The sequence below is a fragment of the Prinia subflava genome, chromosome 7 (genome assembly GCF_021018805.1).
Source record: "Prinia subflava isolate CZ2003 ecotype Zambia chromosome 7, Cam_Psub_1.2, whole genome shotgun sequence".
Taxonomy (NCBI): Eukaryota; Metazoa; Chordata; class Aves; order Passeriformes; family Cisticolidae; genus Prinia; species Prinia subflava.
In genome coordinates, this window is record NC_086253.1 from 421,702 (window position 1) to 445,849 (window position 24,148).

The 24,148-nt window shown below is 59.5% G+C and overlaps 1 protein-coding gene across 7 annotated transcripts in view; it reads right to left on the bottom strand.

Annotated features, from left to right (window-relative positions):
• Positions 1-10,194: 10,194 nt before the first annotated feature.
• LOC134552550 (disintegrin and metalloproteinase domain-containing protein 33-like) overlaps positions 10,195-24,148 on the bottom strand; it is a 29,720-nt gene continuing 15,766 nt past the window's right edge. For 2 of the 7 annotated variants that reach the window (XM_063401228.1, XM_063401232.1), the window contains 14 exons: positions 23,066-23,208; positions 21,254-21,431; positions 20,770-20,859; positions 19,936-20,131; positions 19,410-19,518; positions 18,351-18,555; positions 16,662-16,739; positions 15,532-15,640; positions 15,071-15,221; positions 13,918-14,008; positions 12,697-12,942; positions 12,148-12,305; positions 11,718-11,735; positions 10,195-11,307 (listed from right to left, as the gene is read on the bottom strand). In XM_063401228.1, coding sequence (XP_063257298.1) covers positions 11,256-11,307; positions 11,718-11,735; positions 12,148-12,305; positions 12,697-12,942; positions 13,918-14,008; positions 15,071-15,221; positions 15,532-15,640; positions 16,662-16,739; positions 18,351-18,555; positions 19,410-19,518; positions 19,936-20,131; positions 20,770-20,859; positions 21,254-21,431; positions 23,066-23,208 — 1,824 coding nt within the window. In that variant the 3' untranslated portion in view covers positions 10,195-11,255. Of the gene's footprint in view, positions 11,308-11,717; positions 11,736-12,147; positions 12,306-12,696; positions 12,943-13,917; positions 14,012-15,070; positions 15,222-15,531; positions 15,641-16,661; positions 16,740-18,350; positions 18,556-19,409; positions 19,519-19,935; positions 20,132-20,769; positions 20,860-21,253; positions 21,432-23,065; positions 23,209-24,148 lie in introns of those variants that run through there. The other 5 variants (XM_063401227.1, XM_063401231.1, XM_063401230.1 and 2 more) reach the window with 4 other exon arrangements.

Consider the following 24,148-nt stretch of genomic DNA (forward strand, 5'->3'; position numbering starts at 1 on the left):
GAACCTCTCGCCTGTGCCAGGTATTTACCACCCTCTGTTTTACCTCCTTAGCTGTCTTTTCTCCTGCTCCTCTCTCAGAGGTGCCATTCATTTCTCAGCTAAACATTCCATTCAGGAGCAGGGGATTCTTTTTTGGGATAAATGGCTGTCACTGTCTCCTCTCAGCAGCAATTAAAGCTCTCAGCATCCCAGGTGATGAACAGTTCGTGCCTCTTGTCAAGTCCTGGGGAAGGAGCTGGCTGTGATTCCACTGCAGGAGCCGCTGCCAGCCCCTGAGCCCTCCCAGGGAAAAGGCACCGGGGTCCCCCAGCCCGCTGCTCCTGGGGTGCACAGACTGGTGCCTTAGGATTTCAGCTTTTGTATTTTCATGTGTCTGTAGCCCTGCAGTTCTTTAGTCTGTAACTCCAAACTCCACACACAGGGTGAGCTGTTGCTTCCCCATTTTGGGCACACACAGCAATTCCTCCCCAGGCCTGGGGATCAAGGACACCTCCCTGCCTCAGGCCTGAGAGATGGGAACAAAAGTGAGCTGGGGCAGCAAACCTGGGGTGAATGCCTTCATTCCCTGAAGCTGTAACTGGGAGATGAATCCCCAATATACAAATGGACCAAACCAATAAAAGTGTCAAAACCCGTGACCACTGTCCATTTTTGGGTGCAGCCCCTGGGGGGCTTTGTCTGCCTGGGCTGTACCTGAAGGCCCTTCAATAGATAGAATTGCTTTTTGTTCCTGTAATTTTGTCTGCCCTCTGTTTTTACATAGTCCCAACAAGGCATCAAGACCCTGAGGGGCTGGAGGTGTCCAGGGGAGGGAAGGGAGCTGGGAAGGGGCTGGAGAATTCCTGAGGGAGCTGGGAAGGGGCTGGAGAATTCCTGAGGGAGCTGGGAAGGGGCTGAGCCTGGAGAAAAGGAGGCTCAGGGGGACCTTGTGGCTCTGCACAAGTCCCTGCCAGGAGGGGACAGCCGGGGGGGGGTCGGGCTCTGCTCCAGGGACAGGGACAGGAGGAGAGGGAACGGCCCCAGGCTGGGCTCAGGGTGGATATTGGGAATATTCCTGCATGGGAAGGGCTGCCCAGCCTGCTGGAGTCCCCGTCCCTGGGGAGATTCAAAGCCCTGGGGATGTGGCCCTTGGGGACACAGGGCAGTGCTGGGGAAACACTGGACTCATGTCTGGCTCAGAGGGATTTTCCAGCCAAACCAATTCCATGTTTCTCTTTACTCTTCTCCCTCCACAATTTGCCCCACAAGTTTCTCTCTGTGCCTCTCTCTGTGCCCTCCTAACCTACATATTCCCAGGGACTTGTGCTTTTCTATGGATCTGATTTTAAAGGCCAGGTTTTCCTGACTCCATCCCATGGTCCAGCTGCACCCACCTGTCCCAGACAGGTTTGCCTTCCCCTCCTCCCCCAGGTACCAGCTTGGCCTCTGTCCCTTCTTCTGCCACCCCAGGGAGGTGGGAAATAAAAGGAAATCCAGGCATATTCCCCATTTTTCCTCCTCAATTTGATCCTGTCTGATTGAATCCCATTTTTCAAATGTCCTGCAACACCAGAAGGAAATCAATTTTCTGGGGATGAGACCTGGATTTCTCTGCTGTGTCCACTCTTTGTTCCAGCCCGACAGGAGAAACCAAGGAGATTTCAGGGCTGTTTGTGGCTCCTTTCCAGCCACATCCCGCCAGGGCTCCTTCACTTCCCACTCCCCAGCCCGAGGAGCCGAGCTGTCACCAATTAACACCCTTTCCTCACACTTCCCCTGGCTGCAGCAGAAGCAGGAACAGACACCTTGGGTTTGTTTTCCCCTTCAAACAGAGAAACTCTCCCAGCTCAGCCCCATCCACAGCTGAGCAAATGGATCTGTTTTCCACAAAGGCAGCAGCAAGACTGGAAGTGCAACCAGAAACCCCCTTGCTTAGTGAGGAGGCCCAGAGGCAAGGACCAGCTTCAGTTCCACATCAAACCCTCTTCTTCATCACAAAAATAACAGTAGGGTGACTTTATGGGGCGCTGTGAGCGTTCTGAGGGACTCCATCCACTGAAGAAAATATTCCCAGCAGGGGAGGGTGCAGCAGCAGCAGGGAGGGGCTGGGGAGCGCAGAGGGAAGAGCTGGGGGCAGCCAGGCTGGGGTGGGAGCAGAGGAATCCTCCTGTGAAATCCTGGAACACCCTGAGCTGGAAGGGAGCACAGGGAGCACCAGGCCAGCTCCTGCCCAGGGCACCCCAGGAGCCCCCTGTGCCCCAGGCACAGCTCAGTGGGACCCAGCGGGAGCTGGGCAGCAGAAACATCTCCTTTTCTTTCTGACCAAAGCTGAGGGGTTTGTAAAGGGCTGGCTCTGACTGGCTTTAATGTGATGTCCTGAGGAATGCGCTGGCACCCTGGGAGAGGATCCTGGAAAGATCCAGCTGAGCTCTGGCTGAGTTTCACTGCCAGCACCTTCTCCAGGGCCTGAGCCTGCCCAGGTGTGCACACCTGGCTCAGCTATTGTGGGCAGAATCAGGAAATCCTTCCCTTTTCCAGGGTCTGTGCCTGCCCAGGTGTGCACACCTGGCCCAGTGATCCTGGACAGGACCAGGAAATCCTTCCCTTTTCCAGGGTCTGTGCCTGCCCAGGTGTGCACACCTGGCCCAGTTACCATGGAAGGATCAGGAAATCCCCCCCTGTCCCAGCAGGGCCTGAGCCTGCCCAGGTGTGCACACCTGGCTCAGTTACCATGGACAGGACCAGGAAATCCTTTCGTTCTCCAGGCCCTGAGCCTGCCCAGGCGTGCACACCTGGCTCAGTTACCCTGGACAGGATCAGGAAATCGCCCCCTGTCCCAGCAGGCCCTGAGCCTGCCCAGGTGTGCACACCTGGCCCAGTTACCATGGAAGGATCAGGAAATCCTTCCCTTTTCCAGGGCCTGAGCCTGCCCAGGTGTGCACACCTGGCTCAGTTACCACGGACAGGACCAGGAAATCCTCCCCTGTCCCAGCAGGGCCTGAGCCTGCCCAGATGTGCACACCTGGCTCAGTTACCCTGGACAGGACCAGGAAATCCTCCCCTGTCCCAGCAGGGCCTGAGCCTGCCCAGGTGTGCACACCTGGCTCAGTTACCCTGGACAGGACCAGGAAATCCTCCCCTGTCCCAGCAGGGCTCACCTGGCAGCGTTTCTGTGTCTCCTCATGGCAGCAGGGACGGGGAGCCTGGGGAGGTGGTGAGAAGAGCTCTGTGATTAAGTGATTGAGCTGAAGGAAAACCTTCCTCTGGGCCTATCCCAAAGCTATACATTTCCATTTTTCACTGGCACATCACTGGAACAAAATAAACCCATTTTGTTTACATGGGAGCTTCTTCCCATTTAAAATAAATGCTTCTGTGTTTTAAGCTGAAGTGAAACAAAGGAAATACTGTTTCAAACGGAGACATCAAATGAGTTGGGGGGGGGGGGGAAGGTAAATTGAAGCTTTTGTTTTTCAAAATTGTCTGGTTTGGTTATTTCAACACAAACAAGGGACTGAGATTGATGTAAAACCACAGCATGTTGCAGGTGACCTGAAAGTGGAGCTGTCAGTGTAAAAAGTTCCAAGTGAAAATGTTTTCCTGGCTCCACAACAATTGATTCCTGAGCAGAATTAGGATTTAAGGCCTAGGCCACACAGTTTAATCCACTCCCCCCCAAACCCAGTGAAATCCTTTTGGAACACGGCAGGGGAGGAGGAGAAGGGGGGCAGAGAAACCTGCAGGGGAAATAAAGGAGCAGATACAGAAGGCTCTGGTATCCACTTAACTTGAAAATGAGAAAGAAAGCAGGGTGAGAACAGGACAATTAGAGCCCGAGCATCACAGGCCTTTCCAAAAGTGAGAGACAGCAGGGGGAATTAATGGACAGCAATGCAACCCAGTAATTAATTGATAAATGGCATTAGAGAGTTTTCTAAAGAAGGAGAGGCCAACGTGACTTATCTTCCCCGAGGCAGGAGACAATTTGTCCCTCCTTTCACCTTGCAGATAAGGACAGGGAAGGGGGAATCTTTCCAGGGGAGGCTGAGGGGGATGTGGAAGGTGAGGACAGAGGCAGAAGGGCCCGGCTGCAGCTCAGGGCTGTGAGTGAGCAGCCCTGGGGAGGAGCAGCCTGGAACTGCCCCGTGGGGGAATTCCTCTGCAGGGATGGGGCAAAGGGGGAATGGGAGTGAGGGGCTCCTGCAGCAGAGGCAGGGGGGTCACAGCTCGTGCAGAGAGGGACAGGGCTGGGCGTCACCCTCCGGGCACCGGGGCAGCCCTGCAGTGGGGCCAGCCCTGCGTGGAGCTCCCCAGCAGTCCTGGAATGAAACATTCCCCCGGACAAAGGCCAGCCCTGGGCTCTCCACCTGCCCCTGCCTGCCTCAGGCACCTGCCAGCTGTCCCCTGTGTCCCCAGCCACAGTGCCAGGCTGCTGTCCCCTCCTGAGACATCCCTCGAGTGGCTCCGGCCCCAGAGGTGCCCAGCAGTGCAGAAATTATTTTTTCAAGGCTGGATGAGCCCAATAATGGAGACACTTCCCTCCTGCCCTGCCAGCCCCTTGCTGTCACCAGCCCCATTGGGTCCCTAAGGCAGGATCCCTGACTGACGGGAGCACAGACATCCAGAGTCTGAGTGTCACCTCCTGCCACAGCCAGGGCTCACTTCAGTCACCTCAGTCAGGTGCTTTGTGTCATCCCAGAGGCCTGAGGGTGCAGCCCGTTGTCACTCAGCCTTGTGCCTGTCACTTGGTTCCAGGGGTGTCACAGGGTTCCAGGGGTGTCACAGGGCACCAGGGGTGTCCCAGGGTGCCAGGAATGTCCCAGGGTTCCAGGGGTGTCCCAGGGCACCAGGGGTGTCCCAGGGTGCCAGGAATGTCCCAGGGTTCCAGGGGTGTCCCAGGGCACCAGGAATGTCACAGGGTGCCAGGGGATATCACAGGGTTCCAGGGGTGTCACAGGGCACCGGGGATGTCACAGGGCACCGGGGATGTCCCAGGGTGCCATCCCTGCCTTGCTGTTATCAGCAGCTGCCACGTCTCTGGTCCCGGGCTGAGCGCGGGAAGATCGCAGGCAGGGCTGCCTCGATTAACGCCCTGTTCTGAAACCTTTCCATCTTGTTTAAATTGATTTTCTTTTGCTCCTGCTCAAAAAGGGGGAGGGAAGAAAAGCACACAACAAAATAAAACCCAACAAGAGCTCCAGCCAAGGGAACATCAAAGGAGCTGAGCTGTTTTCGGCGCCGCTGCAGAGACGAAAAGCACGCACAGAGCAAACTGCACAAGTGATGATAATAAAGTGCCCGGGAACAGAGCCCTGCAGAGGGCCTGACTCAGGCCGGAGATGTTTGCAACACAAAAGCTTCACATGTGCTCAGCCCTCCCGGGAACGGCTCTGCTGAGGAGCCTGTGCCTGAAAAACCCTGCCAGGAATGATTTGGAGCTCAAAGAATGACGAAGCTTTGTCTTACAGCCACGGCTTTTCTTCCTGCAAAGGGCAGCCAGGGGCACAAAACCCAACACAGTGGAGCAGAAGGAAAACAGTGGAAAAAACCCACCTGTGTTTGAGAGACGAGGAGAAAGTGAGGCTGCTCACCCACGGCTGGCTCGGGATTCACTCAGCCGAGTCAGCACAGGGGCCTTTGGTCACCTCAGGAGCAGTGGAGACCGGTCACCTGTCCCTGGTGACACCTGTCCCTGGTGACACCTGTACCCGGTGACACCTGTACCCGGTGACACCTGTACCTGGTGACACCTGTACCTGGTGACACCTGTACCCAGTGACACCTGTCTCTGGTGACACCTGTCCCTGGTGACACCTGTACCCGGTGACACCGGTACCCGGTGACACCTGTCCCTGGTGACACCTGTCCCTGGTGACACCTGTACCCGGTGACACCTGTACCCAGTGACACCTGTCCCTGGTGACACCTGTACCCCTGCCCCGTGTGTGTGAGCTGCTGGCTTCCCTCAGCTCCGGACTCTGACCCATCCCAGGGCACCCCCTGGGCAGGGCCCTGCCCTGGAGACCCTCACTGTCACTGTCACTGCCACTGTCACTGTCACTGCCACTGTCACCTGTCCTGTCCTCACTGTCACCTCTGCCCTGCCCCTCTCCCTGCCAGCACACCCTGCTGGGAGTCCAGACAGGTAAATCCACTCCCTGCTGGGAAATCAGCCCCAATGTGGATCAAGTCCATAATGGGGACAAACCTTTTAGGAGGGCTGTCGGTGCAAAGGTGATGGGTTCAAACTAAAACAGGCTCAGGGAAGGGGAGCTGAGCCCAGGGAGGGGAGCTGAGCCCAGGGAGGGGAGCTGAGCCCAGGGAAGGGGGGAGCTGAGCCCAGGGAAGGGGGGAGCTGAGCCCAGGGAAGGGGGGAGCTGAGCCCAGGGAAGGGGAGCTGAGCCCAGGGAGGGGAGCTGAGCCCAGGGAAGGGGAGCTGAGCCCAGGGAAGGGGAGCTGAGCCCAGGGAGGGGAGCTGAGCCCAGGGAAGGGGAGCTGAGCCCAGGGAAGGGGAGCTGAGCCCAGGGAAGGGGAGCTGAGCCCGGGGAAGGGGAGCTGAGCCCGGGGAAGGGGAGCTGAGCCCAGGGAAGGGGAGCTGAGCCCAGGGAGGGGAGCTGAGCCCAGGGAGGGGAGCTGAGCCCGGGGAGGGGGAGCTGAGCCCAGGGAAGGGGAGCTGAGCCCCAGAGAGGCTGGGGAGGGGGAGCTGCCCCTGCTCTGCCCCTGCTCTGCTCCTGCTCTGCTCCCATGGAAATGCCGAGCTCCCCCTGTGCTCCACAGCCTGGGACACGAAAGGCATTCCCTCCTTGAGGAACACTCGGGAATCGTGGAGATAAGACATCAGCTGTGGGCAACACTTCAGCGACAGCCCTCAGCAGGACCTGGGTGTTTGACACGTGTTGTGCCACACCATAAAGGGATTTCTCTCCTCCTCCCCGTGTACAGAGAGCCAGTGATGCAGAGAACCAAAATCCAGCTGTGCTTTGTAATTTCATTTTTAAGGGGCCCGTTGGTGGCTCCGAGGAGGGAGTCACCAGCCCTGGCTGGCAGGGATGGCTGGAGAGAGCGATCCCCTCCTGCCAAGCACAGCAGAAAGAGGAGCAGGACTGGAGGATGATAAATGGCCCGAGTTCCCTGGCTGCAGGAGCCTCTTCATTAACTGCTCCACTGCTTCCTTTCCCCTGTTCTCTCTCATTTTTTTCCTTTGGCTCTGTGCATGTTTTTGGCTGCCTGCAGCTCTGTGTGCCCAGGCTGTGCTGCCTGCCCGAGGCTGGGTGCTCCTGTTCCAGGCCTCCTTCATCTCCTGCAGCCCAGGACGCTGCGTGAAGGGAGAAAAATAAAAGGGAACAGAAAATTAAAAAAAAAAAAAAAAAAAAAAAGAGAGAGAGAGAAAATAAAAGGATGAGATAACAAAAGGAATTGTTCAAAAATTGTTTGGCAGCACACTTGGGCACAGGGTGGGGTTGTTGGAGTGTCCTGCGCTGGGCAGGAGTTGGGCTGGATGATCCTGCTGGATCCAAGTCAGGATATTCCACGGTTTCACAGCTTACATCAGCAATGTCACCTGGTCCTGCCAGGGGACAGAGCCTGCCTGGGCAGGACAGCACAGCAGACTGGGCAGGACAGCACAGCAGACTGGGCAGGACACCACAGCAAACTGGGCACACCTGGGCACCCCCAGCTTGGGCTCCAGGGAGCCCAGGAGGAAACTCCTTGTGCCAAGGTGGCTTCCCCAAGGTGCCCCAGCAGCGTCTGCAGTTGCTGAAGCTGCCAGGAGCCACTGGATCCCCCTGTCCCTGCCAGGACCTGGCCCTGCTCCCACGCCCTCCTGAGCAAACCCTGCGAGCCCAAGGCTGTCACCAGCCCCTGGAGAGGGCCAGGACAGGGCACAGGGGCCACAGGAGGACTGGAGACTCCATCTGACATCTGAGGGGAGCCAGAGCCTGCAAAAGGGGAACCAAGGCAAGGAGACAGAGGTAGCACCTTACCTGAGCTGGAGGAGACCCCAGACAGCTTCACGGGGGTTGTGGTGGGTGACAGAGAGCCCTGAATGGCCAAAGAGGGGCAGCCACAGAACCATGGAATGGTCTGGGAGGGAAGGGACCTCAGAGCACACCCAGTGCCCCCCTGCCATGGGCAGGGACACCTCCCACTGTCCCAGGCTGCTCCAGCCCCAGTGTCCAGCCTGGCCTGGGGCACTCCCAGGGATCCAGGGGCAGCCACAGCTGCTCTGGGCACCTGTGCCAGGGCCTGCCCACCCTGCCAGGGAACAATTCCTGCCAAGATCCCATCCAGCCCTGCCCTCTGGCAGTGGGAGCCATTCCCTGTGTCCTGTCCCTCCATCCCTTGTCCCCAGTCCCTCTGCAGCTCTCCCTGGAGCCTTCCCTTCTCCAGGGGAACATTCCCAGCTCTCCCAGCCTTTCAGATATTCCACCTGATAAGAGAAAAGGTCCACAGAGACAAACTGGGAGCTGGAGGAGCCATCAGGAGCACTCAGCAGCTTTCACGCCCAGCTGACGGCTTTAATGGGTTTGTAAATGATGGGGCAGGGGAGAAGGATCAAGGAGAAGAGCTGCACTCCAGGACCCGCTCCCTGGAAGTGCCAGCAGTTCGGAGGAAGCTCAGCAGAGCATTCGTGGCCCTCTGCTGCCATCTAGCGCCGCCCGACCCGCCCAAACCCGCCCCGAGCCCCGCCCGAGCCCCGCCAGCCTCAGGTGTGTGAGTGCCCCGGACGGACACACCCACCGCACACCTGGGGACACCTGGGGACACCAGGGGACACCTGGGGACACCGTGCGGCAGGGACACCGCGCCTCCGGGTGCGCAGCTGAGCAGAGCCCGGGGCAGCCCCGAGGGGGATCTGTGCCCCCCTGAACAGCTCAGCCTGAGCCCCAGAGGTGTGACCACCCTGCAGTGCCTGAGGAGCCTGGGCAGTGCCCTGAGGCACTGCTCACCTCTCCAGATGTGAGCCCCAGAGGTGTGACCCACCCTGCAGTGCCTGAGGAGCCTGGGCAGTGCCCTGAGGCACTGCTCACCTCTCCAGATGTGAGCCCCAGAGGTGTGACCCACCCTGCAGTGCCTGAGGAGCCTGGGCAGCGTGCAGGGGGCACTGCCCACCCCCCTCCCCACCAGGGGCAGATGAAGGGGCTGTGATGGCCAGGATGGTGCCACTGAAGAGTGACAGTCCGAGCCCAGGGACGCAGCCCCAGCTCGATGGGATCAGTCAGGGCCTTGTCCCTCAGGGCTTGTGACCTCAGCACTGCCACCCCTCACTCTGTCATTAAGATGAACGGTCTGGTCCTTGAGAGAGGTTTTTTGCCATCACTTCATCGCTGCAGGGACTTGTGCCAACCCTCTGCTGATGTTTAACCCCCTGCTAGCCCCTGCCCTGGGGAAGGAATGACAGCCACAGGAGCAGGGCTCCCTCTCCAGCACCTCCACGGGCTCTTCCTGGAGTCTGACCATGTCAGAAGTCCTTGGGAGATCCCCCCAAAAATGGGACTTTGGGAATGTTCAGGGATCAGTTCAATGATCCTGTGCTGGAGTTCATCTGGGGATGATCTCGAGAGGTCCCTTCCAACCTCGACGACACTGGTTTTCTGATTTTGTTAGCAGAGTAAGAGGAGATGTGGGATCCTTCATCCCAGCTGCACATCCATGAACCAAGAAAGATATGGAGGTACCAGGGATCACAGAACCCCAGAATCATTTAGCTTGGGTAAACCCTCCAAGGTCACAGAGTCCCAGCTGTGCCCAATCCCCCTTTGTCCCCAGCCCTGAGTGCCACATCCAGGCCTTCCCTGGACACCTCCAGGGATGGGCACTCCAAACCTCCCTGGGCAGCCCTTCCAATGCCTGACCAGCCCTTCCATGGAGAAATTCCTCCTGAAGGTGTGTCAGGGAGACCCAGGTGTGAGACCAGCAACTTCAAAACAAAGCCCGAGGGTAAGGACAGCTTGGGTTAACCTGCAGTCACCTGTCCTGTGACACTGGGGACAGTGAAACACCAGAGCAGCTGCCTGAGGGTCACCCTGGACCTACACCATGGCTGGACACATCCCCAGAGGGTTTTTCCCAGGTCAGAGGGGAGGTAGCTGACAGCTCACACACAGCTGGAGCCCAGCTTTACAGGACCCCTGGCGTGGCCAGAGCCCTGAGATCCCCTGGTGTCTGAAGGGGACAGGGAGCCAGAAGAGAAAAGAGCCAGAGGAGCCGGGGGACTTTTCAGTCTTTGTTGTTATTTCAGACCCTGATTGAGCCGCAGGTCAAGTCACAGGAAAGTGGCACAAACTGTGCAGGTCAACAGCACCTTGGGAGGAGGGTTGGGAGGCCCTTCCAAGAATCCCTTTGTCAAACCTCACAACAGCCCTGTGAGGTAGGAAACGCCCCCGGCAGGGGGCCTGAGGCACAGAGAAATGCAGTGGCTTGGCCAAGGCTCGGGACAAGCCAATGACACGGGCAGGAGTTTCCCTGCTCTTGCTCCCGGCGTGCAGCTCCTTCCCCTTGGACAGGGGAGCGTGAGCGGCTCCCGGAGCCACTGCTGGGCTGGGCCAGGAGCAGGGAACAGGGAACAGGCAGCGCTGTGAGGGCTCCCGAACCCCTCAGAAGCACCCTGGGAAGCAGCTGCCACCGGCCCTCGGGGCACTCAACATTCCCAGACAGTTTCTCCTTCCAGGGGACCCCGGGACCGTCACCGCTTTCCTTGTGCAATCGGACAGGAGGTCAGGAGCAGCCTGAGAACTCGGATCCTTCGTGGGAATGTCCCAGCACTGCGTGGCCCAGACCAAACTGGGCACCACGTTTCTGTCATGGCAAGCGTCTCCCCGGGCCGGTGCCCAGGCTGGAGCTGCACTGGCAGCGGCGGGGGCTCACCAGGCCTGCAGGAGAAGGAGGAGGTAGCTACGAGGACACCACACTGTCACCAGCATCTTCCACGGGTGGGGATGTTCACCTGCCCCGGGCCACTCCAGCCCATGTGCAATGTCCAAAGGAACTAAAGCTGGGAGGGAGATTGGCCAGGCAGCAGTGCCAAGAGCTGTGGTGGGATCTCCGTCAGGGAGACCCCACCTCCAACCAAGCCCCGGTTCAGCCTGGTCCCAATGTCCCCTCTCCACCCCCACTCTACAGTTAGTGTGCTGAATACAAATTCTGTCTTACAAAAATAGTCCTCTGGTATCAAAAGGGTTACGAAAACAAGAGGAACAGGGGAGCCCTGTGGCCACAGCAGTGCAAATCAGGAGAGCCAGCTCAGGAAGGGTGGGTCAGGTGTCCTGGGACTGTCACTTCTTAGAGGAGAAGGAGGTGGATTGGAGTTTGATGGCTGGGACTGGCCTGGAGCAAGAGGAAAGAGAAAGGAGACCACTGGTTTGAGTGCAGGCACCAGGCATCCACCAGCTCCACCACCACCTTCCCCAGCTCAGGAATTCCTCCTTGGATATGGCCCCCGGGTCTGGCTGGCAGGAGTGGATCCCTGAGGCTCCATCGCCCCATACCCAGAGGTCCCAGCAGTGCAGAAGAGCTGGGAGCAGGAGTGACACTGCAAAGGACTTGGAGTTGATCTCCCAGCTGGAAAACCCCACATCCTCCGTTCCCTGGGACACAGGTGCCCCAGCCCTTGCAGGGTGCCCAGAGGGACCACGTCCTGCTCATCCAGGAGCCCTGGGAAGGTGGATTGACCCCATTTCCCAGCCCAGTGCTTACCCAAAGGCCCCCCCAGGGGTCAGGGAGTGTTCTCTACTCACCTTTGAGGTGGCATCGGTCTGCAGGGAGGAAAGGGAGAGAACATCAGCGTCCGTCCCTTCCCTCCCTCATCCCCCAGCACCCCAACAGCTCCCTGCAGGCTCTGGAGGCCAGGGGCTCTCCCCACGGGCGGGGTGGATCTCCCTCATCCCGGCCCTGTCACCACCCTGGGTCACCCTGTGCCAGTCTGGGCCACACCTGCGGGGTGGAGCCATGGCTGCGGCCCTTTGGGATGGCCCTTTGGGATGGCCCTCTGGGATGGCCCTTTGGGAATTCCCTTTGGGATGGCCCTCTGGGATGGCCCTTTGGGAATTCCCTTTGGGATGGCCCTCTGGGATGGCCCTCTGGGATGGCCCTCCCCAGCAGCCCCCTCCCCACCACCCCACCAGCTGGACCCCGATGTGGGGGACCCCCAGCTTGTCCCCCACTCACTTTAACGGCCTTGTGGGGTGGCTGGAGCCGCTGGACACCTTGAAGTTGGTAGGGGGGACCATGACCAGCAGGGTCTGTCCGTGGGCAGGGGGCAGCTCCTTGGCCAGCAGGGGACTCCCCGGCAGTGGCCGGCGCGGGGGTTGGTGCTTTGGGACCACCTGGCACCACAGAGGGCACGGGGAGAGACAAAACCCTTACAGGAGCGTCCAGGGAGCCCCTGCAAGCCTCCCTCCCGCTGCAGAGCTGAGACGCCTCAGAACAGCACCCAAAAATCCTCAGATCCAATGGGCTTCCTGCAATGTTAGAATGGGTCCGGCCCTCGGGGTGCTGTGACAGCCCCATAACAGAGCCCTGCCCAAAGGCAGCCCAGAGGCAGCCCAAAGGCAGCCCAGAGTCCAGCCCAAAGCCAGCCCAAAGCCAGCCCAAAGCCCATCCCAAAGCCCATCCCAAAGCCTGCCCAAAGCCCATCCCAAAGCCAGCCCAAAGGCACCCCAAAGCCCAGGGGTCCCCCCGGGGCTGGCAGGAGCAGGGCCCGGCGGTGCCGCTCACCTGTGGGCTCCTCACGGGGCTGCAGGGAAGAGGTTTCCTCGGAGGTGGGAGCTTGGCCTGGGAGGCGCCGGCTTTGGAGGGCAGCAGGGGGGATTTGCCGGCTGGGGGAGGGGGCCTGGCGGGTTTGGGGTCCCTGGGGCGGGCGGGGATGGCGTGGGGAGCCGGGCGCAGGGGGTGCACGACGTTGATGGGCTGAGAGCCGGGCGGGGCAGCGCCGGGCCTGGGGAGGAACGCGGTCCCTGCGCCCTGCAGGAGAGAGGAGCAGAGCTGGGGACATCCCGGGGCTGGGATTGCCTGAACAGCACGAACCCCTCAAGGCCGGGGTTCCAGGGAGCTGCAGGAGCACCACTGGGACCTCTCTCTGGGACCACCACTGCTACCAGCCCCAAAAAGCCGGACGTGTTCAGTGGTGAGCCTGGCAGTGTTGATGGTTGGATTTGATGATCTTAGGTGTGGACATTGGAGGGCATTTCCAACCCTCCTGACTCCGTGATTCTGTGTTTGCTCCTCACTAACCCCGTGAGAACGCACGGGGGGAGGGAGGTGCTGGAGATCCAGAGCAGGGTCAGCTCTGGTGAATCCACAGCAGATTTCCAGCAGATGGGAGACACCATCCAAAAAACCTGAATTCTTCCTAAATTCAGCCCTGGGGCTCAAAAAGCACCAGTGAAGGTTAAAAGTTAAAAATTCACTGAAGTGTTGTACAGGATAAATAAAAGAACTTCTGGAAAATGAGGGAATACCAAATGAAGGAATAACCAAACCTGCAGGAGCCAAGGGCAAGGACCCAAGGAGGAAGAACAGGACACCACAAATCAAACTACAAAGCCAAAGACCAACTTTGTTTGAATTTTGGGCTCTTTAGCATCAGAAAATACCTCCCCCCCCTCAACACAGGCTGTGATCATCCCTCACTCCCATCTATCCCTTGTCCACGTGGGAAATTTCCCAGTGGAGGCTCCTGGTGATCACCAGAGGAGTCTGAGCTCAACAAACTCAGTTTTAGGAGGGATGGGCACACCTGGCCATGGGCTCAGGGCAGACAAGAGGCAGGACCAGCACAGGGCACCAGGGCTTGCCCAGCTCCTGGGAGCAGAGGTGATATCCACAGGCTTTACATCCCAGCAGGGAAAACAAACCTGGCAGCTGAGTTACCACTGACCTTGGTGAGTTACCACTCCTTTAGTGAGTTACCAATGACCTTGGTGAGTTACCACTGACCTTGGTGGGGTGGCTGGAGGCTGAAATGTTCCTCAGGGTGAAAGCACCTTTGGGGTGGGCACTGCTCGACTGCCGACCGATGGATTTGCTCCTGCTGGGGATTAGAGACATGGCAAAATAAAGCAAACAGGGGAGCACCAGCTGGAAAATGCTGCCCATCAGCTCCTGTCTCAATTAACACCTCATTAACAGCCAGCCTCACTGCTGGGGAGCAGGGATGGTCAGTGTGTGACAGGGGCAGGGATGGTCAGTGTGTGACAGGGGCAGGGATGGTCAGTGTGGGCACAGGGACGGTCAGTCTGGGCACAGGGATGGTCAGTGTGTGACAGGGGCAGGGATGGTCAGTCTGGGCACAGGGATGGTCAGTGTGTGACAGGGGCAGGGATGGTCAGTGTGTGACAGGGGCAGGGATGGTCAGTGTGTGACAGGCAGCCTGCAAGGAATGAGAATTCTCCTTGATGCCAGGCCACCTTCCCCACTCGCTGGGAGTGTCCTGTCCAGAGGACCTTTCCTGTCCTCCAGGGAATTTTCCAGAGCCTTGGATTCCCCAGGACAAGGCTGTTCAGCCTCCAGCCCAGGTCTCACAGCAAGCAGGGCCTGTGCAGCCCGGCTGCCCCCGTCCCAGCCAGGCTGGGTGGAAGCAGTGCCCGGCTGCAGTGCCCAGCTGCAGTGGTGCTGGGGATGCAGTGCCCAGCTGCAGTGGTGCTGGGGCTGCAGTGGTGCTGGGGCTGCAGGGGTGCTGGGGATGCAGCGTCCAGCTGCAGTGGTGCTGGGGATGCAGTGCCAGGCTGCAGTGGTGCTGGGGATGCAGTGCCTGGCTGCAGTGGTGCTGGGGATGCAGCGCCCGGCTGCAGTGGTGCTGGGGATGCAGGGGTGCTGGGGATGCAGTGCCAGGCTGCAGTGGTGCTGGGGATGCAGTGCCTGGCTGCAGTGGTGCTGGGGATGCAGCGCCCGGCTGCAGTGGTGCTGGGGATGCAGGGGTGCTGGGGATGCAGTGCCAGGCTGCAGTGGTGCTGGGGATGCAGGGGTGCTGGGGATGCAGTGCCAGGCTGCAGTGGTGCTGGGGATGCAGCGCCCGGCTGCAGTGGTGCTGGGGATGCAGTGCCAGGCTGCAGGGGTGCTGGGGAGGGGAGGCTGCGGGTGCCCCACACACCTGCAGGGCTGCGGGCTCCTGTGCCTGCTCTCCTTGATCCACCTGTGCAGGAGGGAGTTCTCCCGCCGGTACCAGTAGTAGATGCTGAGCGTCAGCGCGGGCAGGAGGAAGAGGAAGATGACGAGCAGGGCAATCAGGATGGATTCGTGGGCTGGCGGGGGAAGCACAGGGATGAGTGAGGGGCTGGGACAGCCACCAGCCCCTGGCTGTGCTCGGTGGAAGTGGTGACCCCATCTGCCTGTTCCTGGTCACCCGAGCTGGGGACATCCCTGCTGGTCACAGCTCCAGGAAGGGAACCGGCCCTCCGTGGCCTCTGATGGCAATGGGTGGCCACCAGCCAGCCAGAGCTGGGCACGGGCTGCCTGAAGAGGCCCCCCAGCCCCTCTGGAAGCACCCAGCCCTCCCCTGGCACCGCCACAGCCCAGGAGCACCGCAGGGCACGGGGACACGCCGGGACTCACTGTGGCTCTGCACGGGGCCGCTGTCCACGCTGCCACCCAGCCCCGGCTTCTCGCAGAACGGCGGCGCCCAGCCGGGGTCACAGTGACAGTTCTTGTTGCTGTTGCAGACCTGGGGACAGAGGAGAGGGCTGGACACCACCAGGGATGTGTGGAAATGGTGGTAGGGCAGGGAAGGGACAGATGGTGACAGAAGTCTGCGCTGAAGAAGCTTCACCCCTGACAGTGCTCCCCCTTGGACACCACAGAATGGTTTGGGTTGGAAGGGACCTTGAAGCTCACCCAGTGCCACCCCTGCCATGGCAGGGGCACTTCCCACTGCCCCAGGCTGCTCCAGCCCCAGTGTCCAGCCTGGCCTTGGGCACTGCCAGGGATCCAGGGGCAGCCACAGCTGTGCCAGGGCTGCCCACCCTGCCAGGGAACAATTCCTTTCCAATATCCCATCTACATCTCTTCTCTCAGTCTGAAGCCATTCCCCCTGGTCCTGTCACTATCTGCCCTGGTAAAAAGTCACTCTCCCTCTTTTTCATCAGCCCCTTTTAGTCCTGAAGGTCTCCCCAGAGCCCTCTCTCCCGGCTGACCAACTCCGAGTTAAGCTCTGAGAGCCTTAACCATGCTGGGCAGAACAAAGGGCAGATGTGGATGTTTTACCAGTCACAAAAGGGTAAATAGATGTTTTATCTTTCACATCCCTTCCATAACCCAGCAGGAATTCCCACAGCAGTTTCTGTTGCCTCATCTGACAAAGCCCTGCACTCCACAGAGCTCAGACCTCTGTAACCTCTCAGCTTTGAGAGCAGTGTCTCCTCCCACTCCCTGAACCATTTCCCTGCCTTTCTGCTGTCCCAGTTCTCTTTCCAGCTCTTGTTTTCCTCGCAGGCACCTGCTCTGAGCTCCAAACACGCTCCAGCTCAAACCAGACCCTGATCCAAATTTTGCAGGTGGTCCTTCCACCACAAACCATCTTCTTCCTCTCACTTGGACACGGGTGAGCGAAGAGCCCAGCCCCACCTGGAGCTGCCGCATGGGACAGGTCTGAAAGGCAGAGCCCCCCTGGGTCCCAGGCCCGTCCCTGTGGGACACGCTGGGTCTGGCCCCAAGCCCTGCCCTCAGTTCCCTGCAGCAGTGCTCACCCCGTGGCCGTGGCAGCGGGACACGCACTTCTCCAGCTCAAACAGGGATGCGTTCTGGCACCGGCGGTCCTTGCACACCTGCAGGGACACGGGGGCTGCCTCAGACCCGGGACAGGGCACTGGTGGCACTGCTGGGGGTTCTCCAGAGGATTTGAGGGTTGGAAAGCGCAGGGTGGTGAAATTGCATTGTTCCAGTCCATGGATTCCCCTCCCATTCCCTATCCAGGATGGCTCAGCAGAGCCCAACCACCACCACTCGCAGCCCCCTCCACACACAGCCCACCTGCCAGCTCCTGGAGAAACCATTTCCCATTTGGCCCTAAAACCCAGGCAGTGGCCAGAACAAACAATGCTGGATTTCAAAAGTGACCATATTTCCTCATGAAAATGTCACAGTTTTGGCCTTCCCAATGAAAATGTCACTGTTAAAATGCCAAACAGGGAAAGCTGTGTGTCCACAGCCAAATCTCTCTGGAACACATCCCTCCTTCCTGTCCTCCGCCAGCCTCTGCCCTCTCTCAGCTCAACTGACCCCCTCTAAAGTGCTTGGAAATGCAGGGGCTGCAGAGACCAATTCCCAGTTAGCACTGGATTTGTCACGTTGATTCCTGGCAGAGATCTGTTTCCTCTGGGAAACAATCTCTTCATAGGAGTGCCATGAATCCATCAAATCCCGGGGCAATTCCCGCTGGGGTTGCTCCACTCTGAACTGATTTGAAGATGCTTAGAGGGCAGAGAGAACAATTTGGCTGGGGAAGTGTTTTCTTTTTCTCTTGTATAACCACTCCTCAAACCTCCAGGGGGAGGGGACAGGTGCCTTCTGTCCATGGGCAGCTGTTAAAACCAGCTGGGGCAGGGTTCTTTATCCCTTCCAGGACCCATCCTCCCTCCAGGGGATCTCTGCTGTTCATGGGCAGCTGTTAAACCAGCTGGGGCAGGGTTCTTTATCCCTTCCAGGACCCATCCTCCCTCCAGGGCTGTCCATGGGCCATCGAGGCTCCCTGCAGGGCTGATCCAATTCCATCATCCATGGGAGATGCTGCACCCAGGGGAGGAGCCCGGCATTCCCACCTGGATAAACCCTGGCATTCAGAGCCCAGCACAGCCTGTGTGCTCTGCATTCCCACCTGGATAAACCCTGGCATTCAGAGCCCAGCACAGCCTGTGTGCACTGCATTCCCACCTGGATAAACCCTGGCATTCAGAGCCCAGCACAGCCTGTGTGCACTGCATTCCCAGCTGGATAAACCCTGGCATTCAGAGCCCAGCACAGCCTGTGTGCTCTGCATTCCCAGAGGAACACCAGCCCCATCTCACCCCACTGCACCTTCAGAGGAAACTGCCCCTGCTCCAGGATCACCTCTGCTCCCACAGAGCCAAAGCTGCACTGCAGGAGGATTTATCTGGACTGCCCCCAACATCCTGACCAACAGGGGGTCAGGTCTTATCTCTGTCAGGGTTTCTAGGATTTTTTTTTGTTTGCTTGTTTTTTGTGCTATATTTGTATTTTTAATATTCCCAGTAAAGAACTGTTACTCCTATTCCCACACCTTTGCCTGGGAGCCCCTTAATTTCAGAACTATAACAATTCAGGGGGAAGGAGTTTACATTCTCCATTCCAAGGCGAGCCCCAGCTGTCCCTGCAGCCCCCTGTCCTTCCAAGCCGGGGCAGAGGGAAGGGGCACTCACCATCCCGTCTCCGCACTTGGTGCCCGTCAGCACCAGCCCGGGGTCGGACAGGTCCTCCTGGTCGTCCTTGGCGCTGTAGACGAAGGTGCCGCGGCACTTGACCTCGCGGCCCTTGAGGCGGATCGTGGTGTCGATGGACACCGTGTTGGTCCCCTGCGGCTTCTTGGCAGAGCTCTGGCACTGGATCTTCCCACACATGGCATCCCTGCAGCGGCACGGCCGAGGGGAGCTGGGGCACGGGGCGCGCCCCTCACCCTCCCACAGGGATCAGTCCCACTGAATTCACGGCCACGCTGGGGAGGCTCAGCAGGTTAAAGCACGGACAGCACTGTGGGAGCCAATTCCCTGGGACAGGTCAAAGCTTAGCCCAGGTTCCCTACACGGAGGGAATAAATCTGAGACCCTGGGAGGTGGGACATTAGGAAGATGCTAATAGAGTGAGCCCCCTTAGTTCAAGACTTTAGACTTATAAGGTCAAGCCCCTGCCCTGTAACCATGTTTGGACACCTGCCCCAGATAAAACCCCATAAAATGCCAGGCTAACCACGCTCCTCATCTTTGGGTGCTGCCTGCAGTCAGATACATTCAATCCTATCTCTATCCATCGTACCCATCTTGTTTATCAGCCACGTGCAACCCAGCCAAACCGGGACTGGGGTCACAGAGATCGCCCCCCTCGTGACACAGCACAGAAGTGATGGAGGGGAACAGCCAGGGGCAGGGGGAGGCTCTAACATCCCTGGAATCACCGGGAATACCGGGGAGCACACACTCCCAAAAAGCATCTCCACCTGGCACCAGTTTGATTTTCCATCGGGCTGGGCTGGGAGGAGTTTGTGGTGCGACAACAGAACCACAGGATTGCTTAGGCTGGAAGAGACCTGGAGAACACCAAGTCCAACCTCCCGGCAGCGATGGGGACAGAGCCCAGGAAGGACCTGGTGGCTTCCTTGGTACCACACAGGGCTGTCCCAAGGTGCCCTCCCGTCCCTGGCAGGGGTGGCAGGGGCAGCTGTGTGCGGGAGGGCACACGGGGCCCCCGGCGCTCACCGCACCCACCTCTTGTCACACTTGACGTAGCGGCCCTGGCTGTCCTTGCCGCAGTTGCCGTAGGTGTTCCCAGCCATGTTCACGTCCTGGAAACACGCATCCGGCGCCGGCCACGCGCCTGCACACAGGGGAGGGCTCCTGGAGCACAGGCACAGGCAGGAGTCCCCACAGCAGAGCAGCAGTGGGGTGCTCATGGGGAACACACCGTGGAAAGGTCTCCCAAGAGCTGCTGCTGTGGGTGCCAGGCCAGGACAGGAGGAATGAAACTCTTTTTTCTGGAGTCTTGTGGAGGATTTTGGTCATGGAATGGGTTGGAAGAGACCTTAAAGCCCACCCAGTGCCACCCCTGCCATGGCAGGGACACCTCCCACTGTCCCAGGCTGCTCCAGCCCCAGTGTCCAACCTGGCCTTGGGCACTGCCAGGGATCCAGGGGCAGCCACAGCTGCTCTGGGCACCCTGTGCCAGCCCCTCCATCCACACCCGCAGCCCCACGGGGAGCCAGCACAGGGAGCCAGCACGGAGGGCAGCACTGACCTGGCCCCCAGAGCTGCACGCACTGCTGCTGGTGTGTCATGCACATGCCGGTGCTGCAGTAGGCCTGGCCGCGCGCGCAGGACGAGCCGTCCAGCAGGTACACGTTGGCCGGGCAGTAGGGAGAGGCGCCCGTGCAGTACTCGGGGAGGTCGCAGGATCCCGCCGCCTCCCGGCACATCGTCCCTGCCGCCTTCAGCTGCGGGGACACGGAACGTCGGCACGGAGCCAGGACAGCCTGGCACTGCCGCTGCTGGCGGCTGCAAACACCTCACACATCCCCCGTGAGACTGCTGGGGCTGTCGGGGTGTGGGGACACATTCCTCAGCTGGGCATCAAAGCTGCCAGAGGGAATTCTCCCGGAGAGGGGCTTGGGAAAGGGCCTGGAGGGACAGGACACAGGGAATGGCTTCCCCTGCCAGAGGGCAGGGATGGATGGGACACTGGGCAGGAATTGTTCCTGGCAGGGTGGGCAGGCCCTGGCACAGGGTGCCCAGAGCAGCTGTGGCTGCCCCTGGATCCCTGGCAGTGCCCAAGGCCAGGCTGGACAGAGTTTGGAGCCCCTTGGGACAGTGGAAGTGTCCCTGCCATGGCAGGGGTGGCCCTGGATGGGCTTTGGGCTCCCTTCCCACCCAGCCCGTTCCATGATTCTCCTGCAGACACAAGGTTACACATGAACCCTGCTCATGGGCCACAGGGAGTGTGACCTGATGGACAAGCAGCACAGGAGTCCCACAGGAATGGCAGGGCTGGGTCTCCACCATGGGCACAGGGTGGGCACAGGGTGGGCACAGGGTGGGACAGGGTGGGCACAGGGTGGGCAGGGTGCAGTCCCACCTTGCAGCTGTGGCAGCAGTCGCCGTGGGCACACTGGGCCCCCTCCTTGAGTGTGCAGTTGTGAGCGTTGCAGCAGGGATTGGTGCATTCCTGCGTGGAGAGGAGAACTCCATGGGCAATGGTTCCATCCCTTCCCCAACGCTGCCCTCAGCCCCTTCTGCACCCATCACAGCATTGCCCTCCTCATCCTGCAAGTGGGGAAACTGAGGCACGGAGGGCATGAGGAAGAACTGGGCACTCAAGAGAAAAGTCAAGGAGAAAGTCAGGACTGGGATCAATGGATTCAGGAAGGGGAAACTGGGAAAAGTGCTTGGGACGGAGTCCCTGTGGTGACAGCAAACCCTTCCTTTGAAAATGCCCTGTGCAGGAATTCCCTCAGCTGAGGTGGGCTGCAAGAGGATCCCTCTGTACCTGCATCCCCAAGGGGGTTACTCTGTACCCCCATCCCCAGGGTGTCACTCTGTACCCCCCCAGAGCCCTGTACCTCCACCTCCCCGCAGTCACAGTCCTCTCCCTCCTCGCGGAAGCCGTTCCCGCATTTCCGAGCCACCACCAGGTCCTTGGTGTCGGGCAGGTTGAAGAGGCACATTCCCCCTCCCTTCTGGAAGTAGTTCTCCAGCTGCCTCCTGCTGCAGGAGCTGAACACGCGGGGGAAGGGGTGCCTGTGTGGGGACAGGGGGAAAGGGGGGAAATCTGTGTGAACTGGGAATCCAGGACATGGACAAACTGGTACAAACCCTCCCAAGAGCCAATTCCCCGTTGTTCAGTGAGCCCAGGAACGTCTCCCGCCCCACTGGCACAACCAGACCAACAACCAGGAGACAATTCTGAACCCCAAATGCTCAGGAGTGGGGTGGGGGCAGGCAGAGCCTCTGTCCATCACCCCTGGAACATCAACCCCACCCTGCACGGAGCCTGCTGGTCTGGAGCCCCTGGTGTGCCCCCCGAGCTGCAGATGCCACCTCAGCACTGCTGCAATGTCACCTCTGCCCTGGGACACCCCCAGGGCAGGTCCCCACACCTGCAGGGCCCCCTGCTCCCCCTGGGCTCAAACCAAACCCCCTCCTGTTCTCACTGGACCACAACAGGAAACACCCAGCTGGGCTACTGACATACCCCACAGCTGAGGGGGGGGAAAAGCACTTGAAATTAAAGAAATGTGGAAAAGAAACACCAAAAGGGACCCAGAGAGCAGCAAAAAAATAAAATAGTCAGAGCCTACAATGTGTAAGGAGCTGAGGAACAGGAGAAACACTCATTTTCTACAGAACCTCAGAGCCATATTCTTCTCTGATTTCACAGTTTGTGGGGGTTTCAGTGGTTTATGAAGAAGGAGGAAGCATTTATTCCTTTTTGGAATCAGTTTCATTTCCTCTTAAGTCTGAAAAATATTTTCATATCAGGACATCTCCTTCTCTCAGAGGACATTTTATAGAAGTGGTTTCGAAATCTCTTGATCTGGAGGGAGCCTGTGAGTCCCTGTAGGTTATGAGGCTGAGCAAGCCGGTGTAGCCTCTATGAATTTATGTGTATCCACATACATGGCTGTGCAGAGAGGGACAGGCTGAGCACAGTCAGAAATGTGCCTTTCCCCACCACAACCCGGCCAGGCAGAGGTTAAACCCTGTGGGATCAACGCCAGGCTCTGGCAGCCCTGAAACCACAAGTGGGGTCCCACTGTTCCTTCCTAACTGGAAGAGCAGGTGGGTTCAAGGACAGGGAATGAACAGCTGCTTTTCCCCAGTGCAGGGTGTCTGGGATATGAGTGATTGTCAGGAGGGGGAAAACACAGAGGAGAAGGACTCTGGAAAGGAAAGTGCCACCAACCAGATGGATTATTGAAACCCATCCCATGGGCAGGGACACCTCCCACTGTCCCAGGCTGCTCCAACCTGGCCTTGGGCACTGCCAGGGATCCAGGGGCAGCCACAGCAAAGCTGGGAATTCCAGCCCAGCCCCTCCCCACCCTCCCAGGCAGCAATTCCTGCACAAGATCCCAGCCCAATCTCCCCTTTCCCAGTGGGAGCCATTCCCTGTGTCCTGTCCCTGCAGGCCTTGTCCCCAGTCCCTCTGCAGCTCTCCTGGAGCCCCTGCAGGCCCTGCCAGGGGCTGGCAGCTCTCCCTGGAGCCTTCCCTTCTCCAGGGGAACATTCCCAGCTCTCCCAGGCTGTCCCCAGAGCAGAGGTGACAACATTCCCTGCCCACTCCCACCCACACACAGCACCCGCAGTGGGCTGGGGGCTTTGGGGACATTTCCAGGGCGCTGGGGACACGTGTCAGGGCCAGCAGCACTCACCCCGTGGCCGCTGCCATGACACAGCCGCCCTGCTCGGGGGTGGCCTCCACGCAGCAGCCGGCGGTGTCGTGGACCATGCCGAAGTTGTGGCCGATCTCGTGGGCCATGGTGGCGGCGGCCCCGATGGGCTGCTCGGCGTGGTCCTGCACGGGGGGACGTGTCAGCACGGCCACCCCAGCAGGGACAGGGCACCCACGGCAGGGAATGGGGCCGGGCACCCCTGGGATGCAGCTGGAGCCCGCAGGAGGAGGGGCTGGGGCAGGTTCATGCAGCAGTGGGGTTTGGTCTCTGATATTCCCATGTGGAACCGTTGGGAAGCTCTTGGCTGGAGCCAACTGCTTAAAACCTGGGGCACATCCCAAACTCAGAGCCCTGGGTGCCCCCCCGACCCTGCCCGGGGATCAAAGGTCACCGAGGCCACCATGACCACCCCATCCTGCCCAGGGCCACCATCAGGAGGAGGAGAAGTTATCTGGGCAGAGATGATCCCAGAAATCCAGAGAGCAGGAGCAGGGAACAGGAGGAGCTCTCCAGCACGAGGGACAGGAGCAGCACAGGAGATGCCAGCGCTGCTGCCAGCTGGGAGCTGGGGCTGTGCCTGGGCTGGGGGATCTTTAACAGCCCCTGTGCCCCTGGCCAGCACCTGCAGGGTCAGGAGCTACCACACCATCCCTCACCTTCAGTCTGCACCCCCGGCCCAGCCTCAGGGGGCTGCTCCTGCAAGCCCATGGTGAGCCCCACCAGGCTGGGGTGGCACAGGGACCCCAGCCCCCTTACCCCACTGACCCCATCCCCCTCACCCCACTGACCCTGGCCCCCTTACCACACTGACCACGGCCCCCTTACCCCACTGACCCCGGCCCCCTCATCACACTGACCACGGCCCCCTTACCAAACTGACCACGGCCCCCTTACCCCACTGACCCCATCCCCCTTACCCCACTGACCCCATCCCCCTCACCACACTGACCACGGCCCCCTTACCCCACTGACCCCATCCCCCTTACCCCACTGACCCCATCCCCCTCACCCCACTGACCCCAGCCCCCTTACCACACTGACCCCAGCCCCCTTACCCCACTG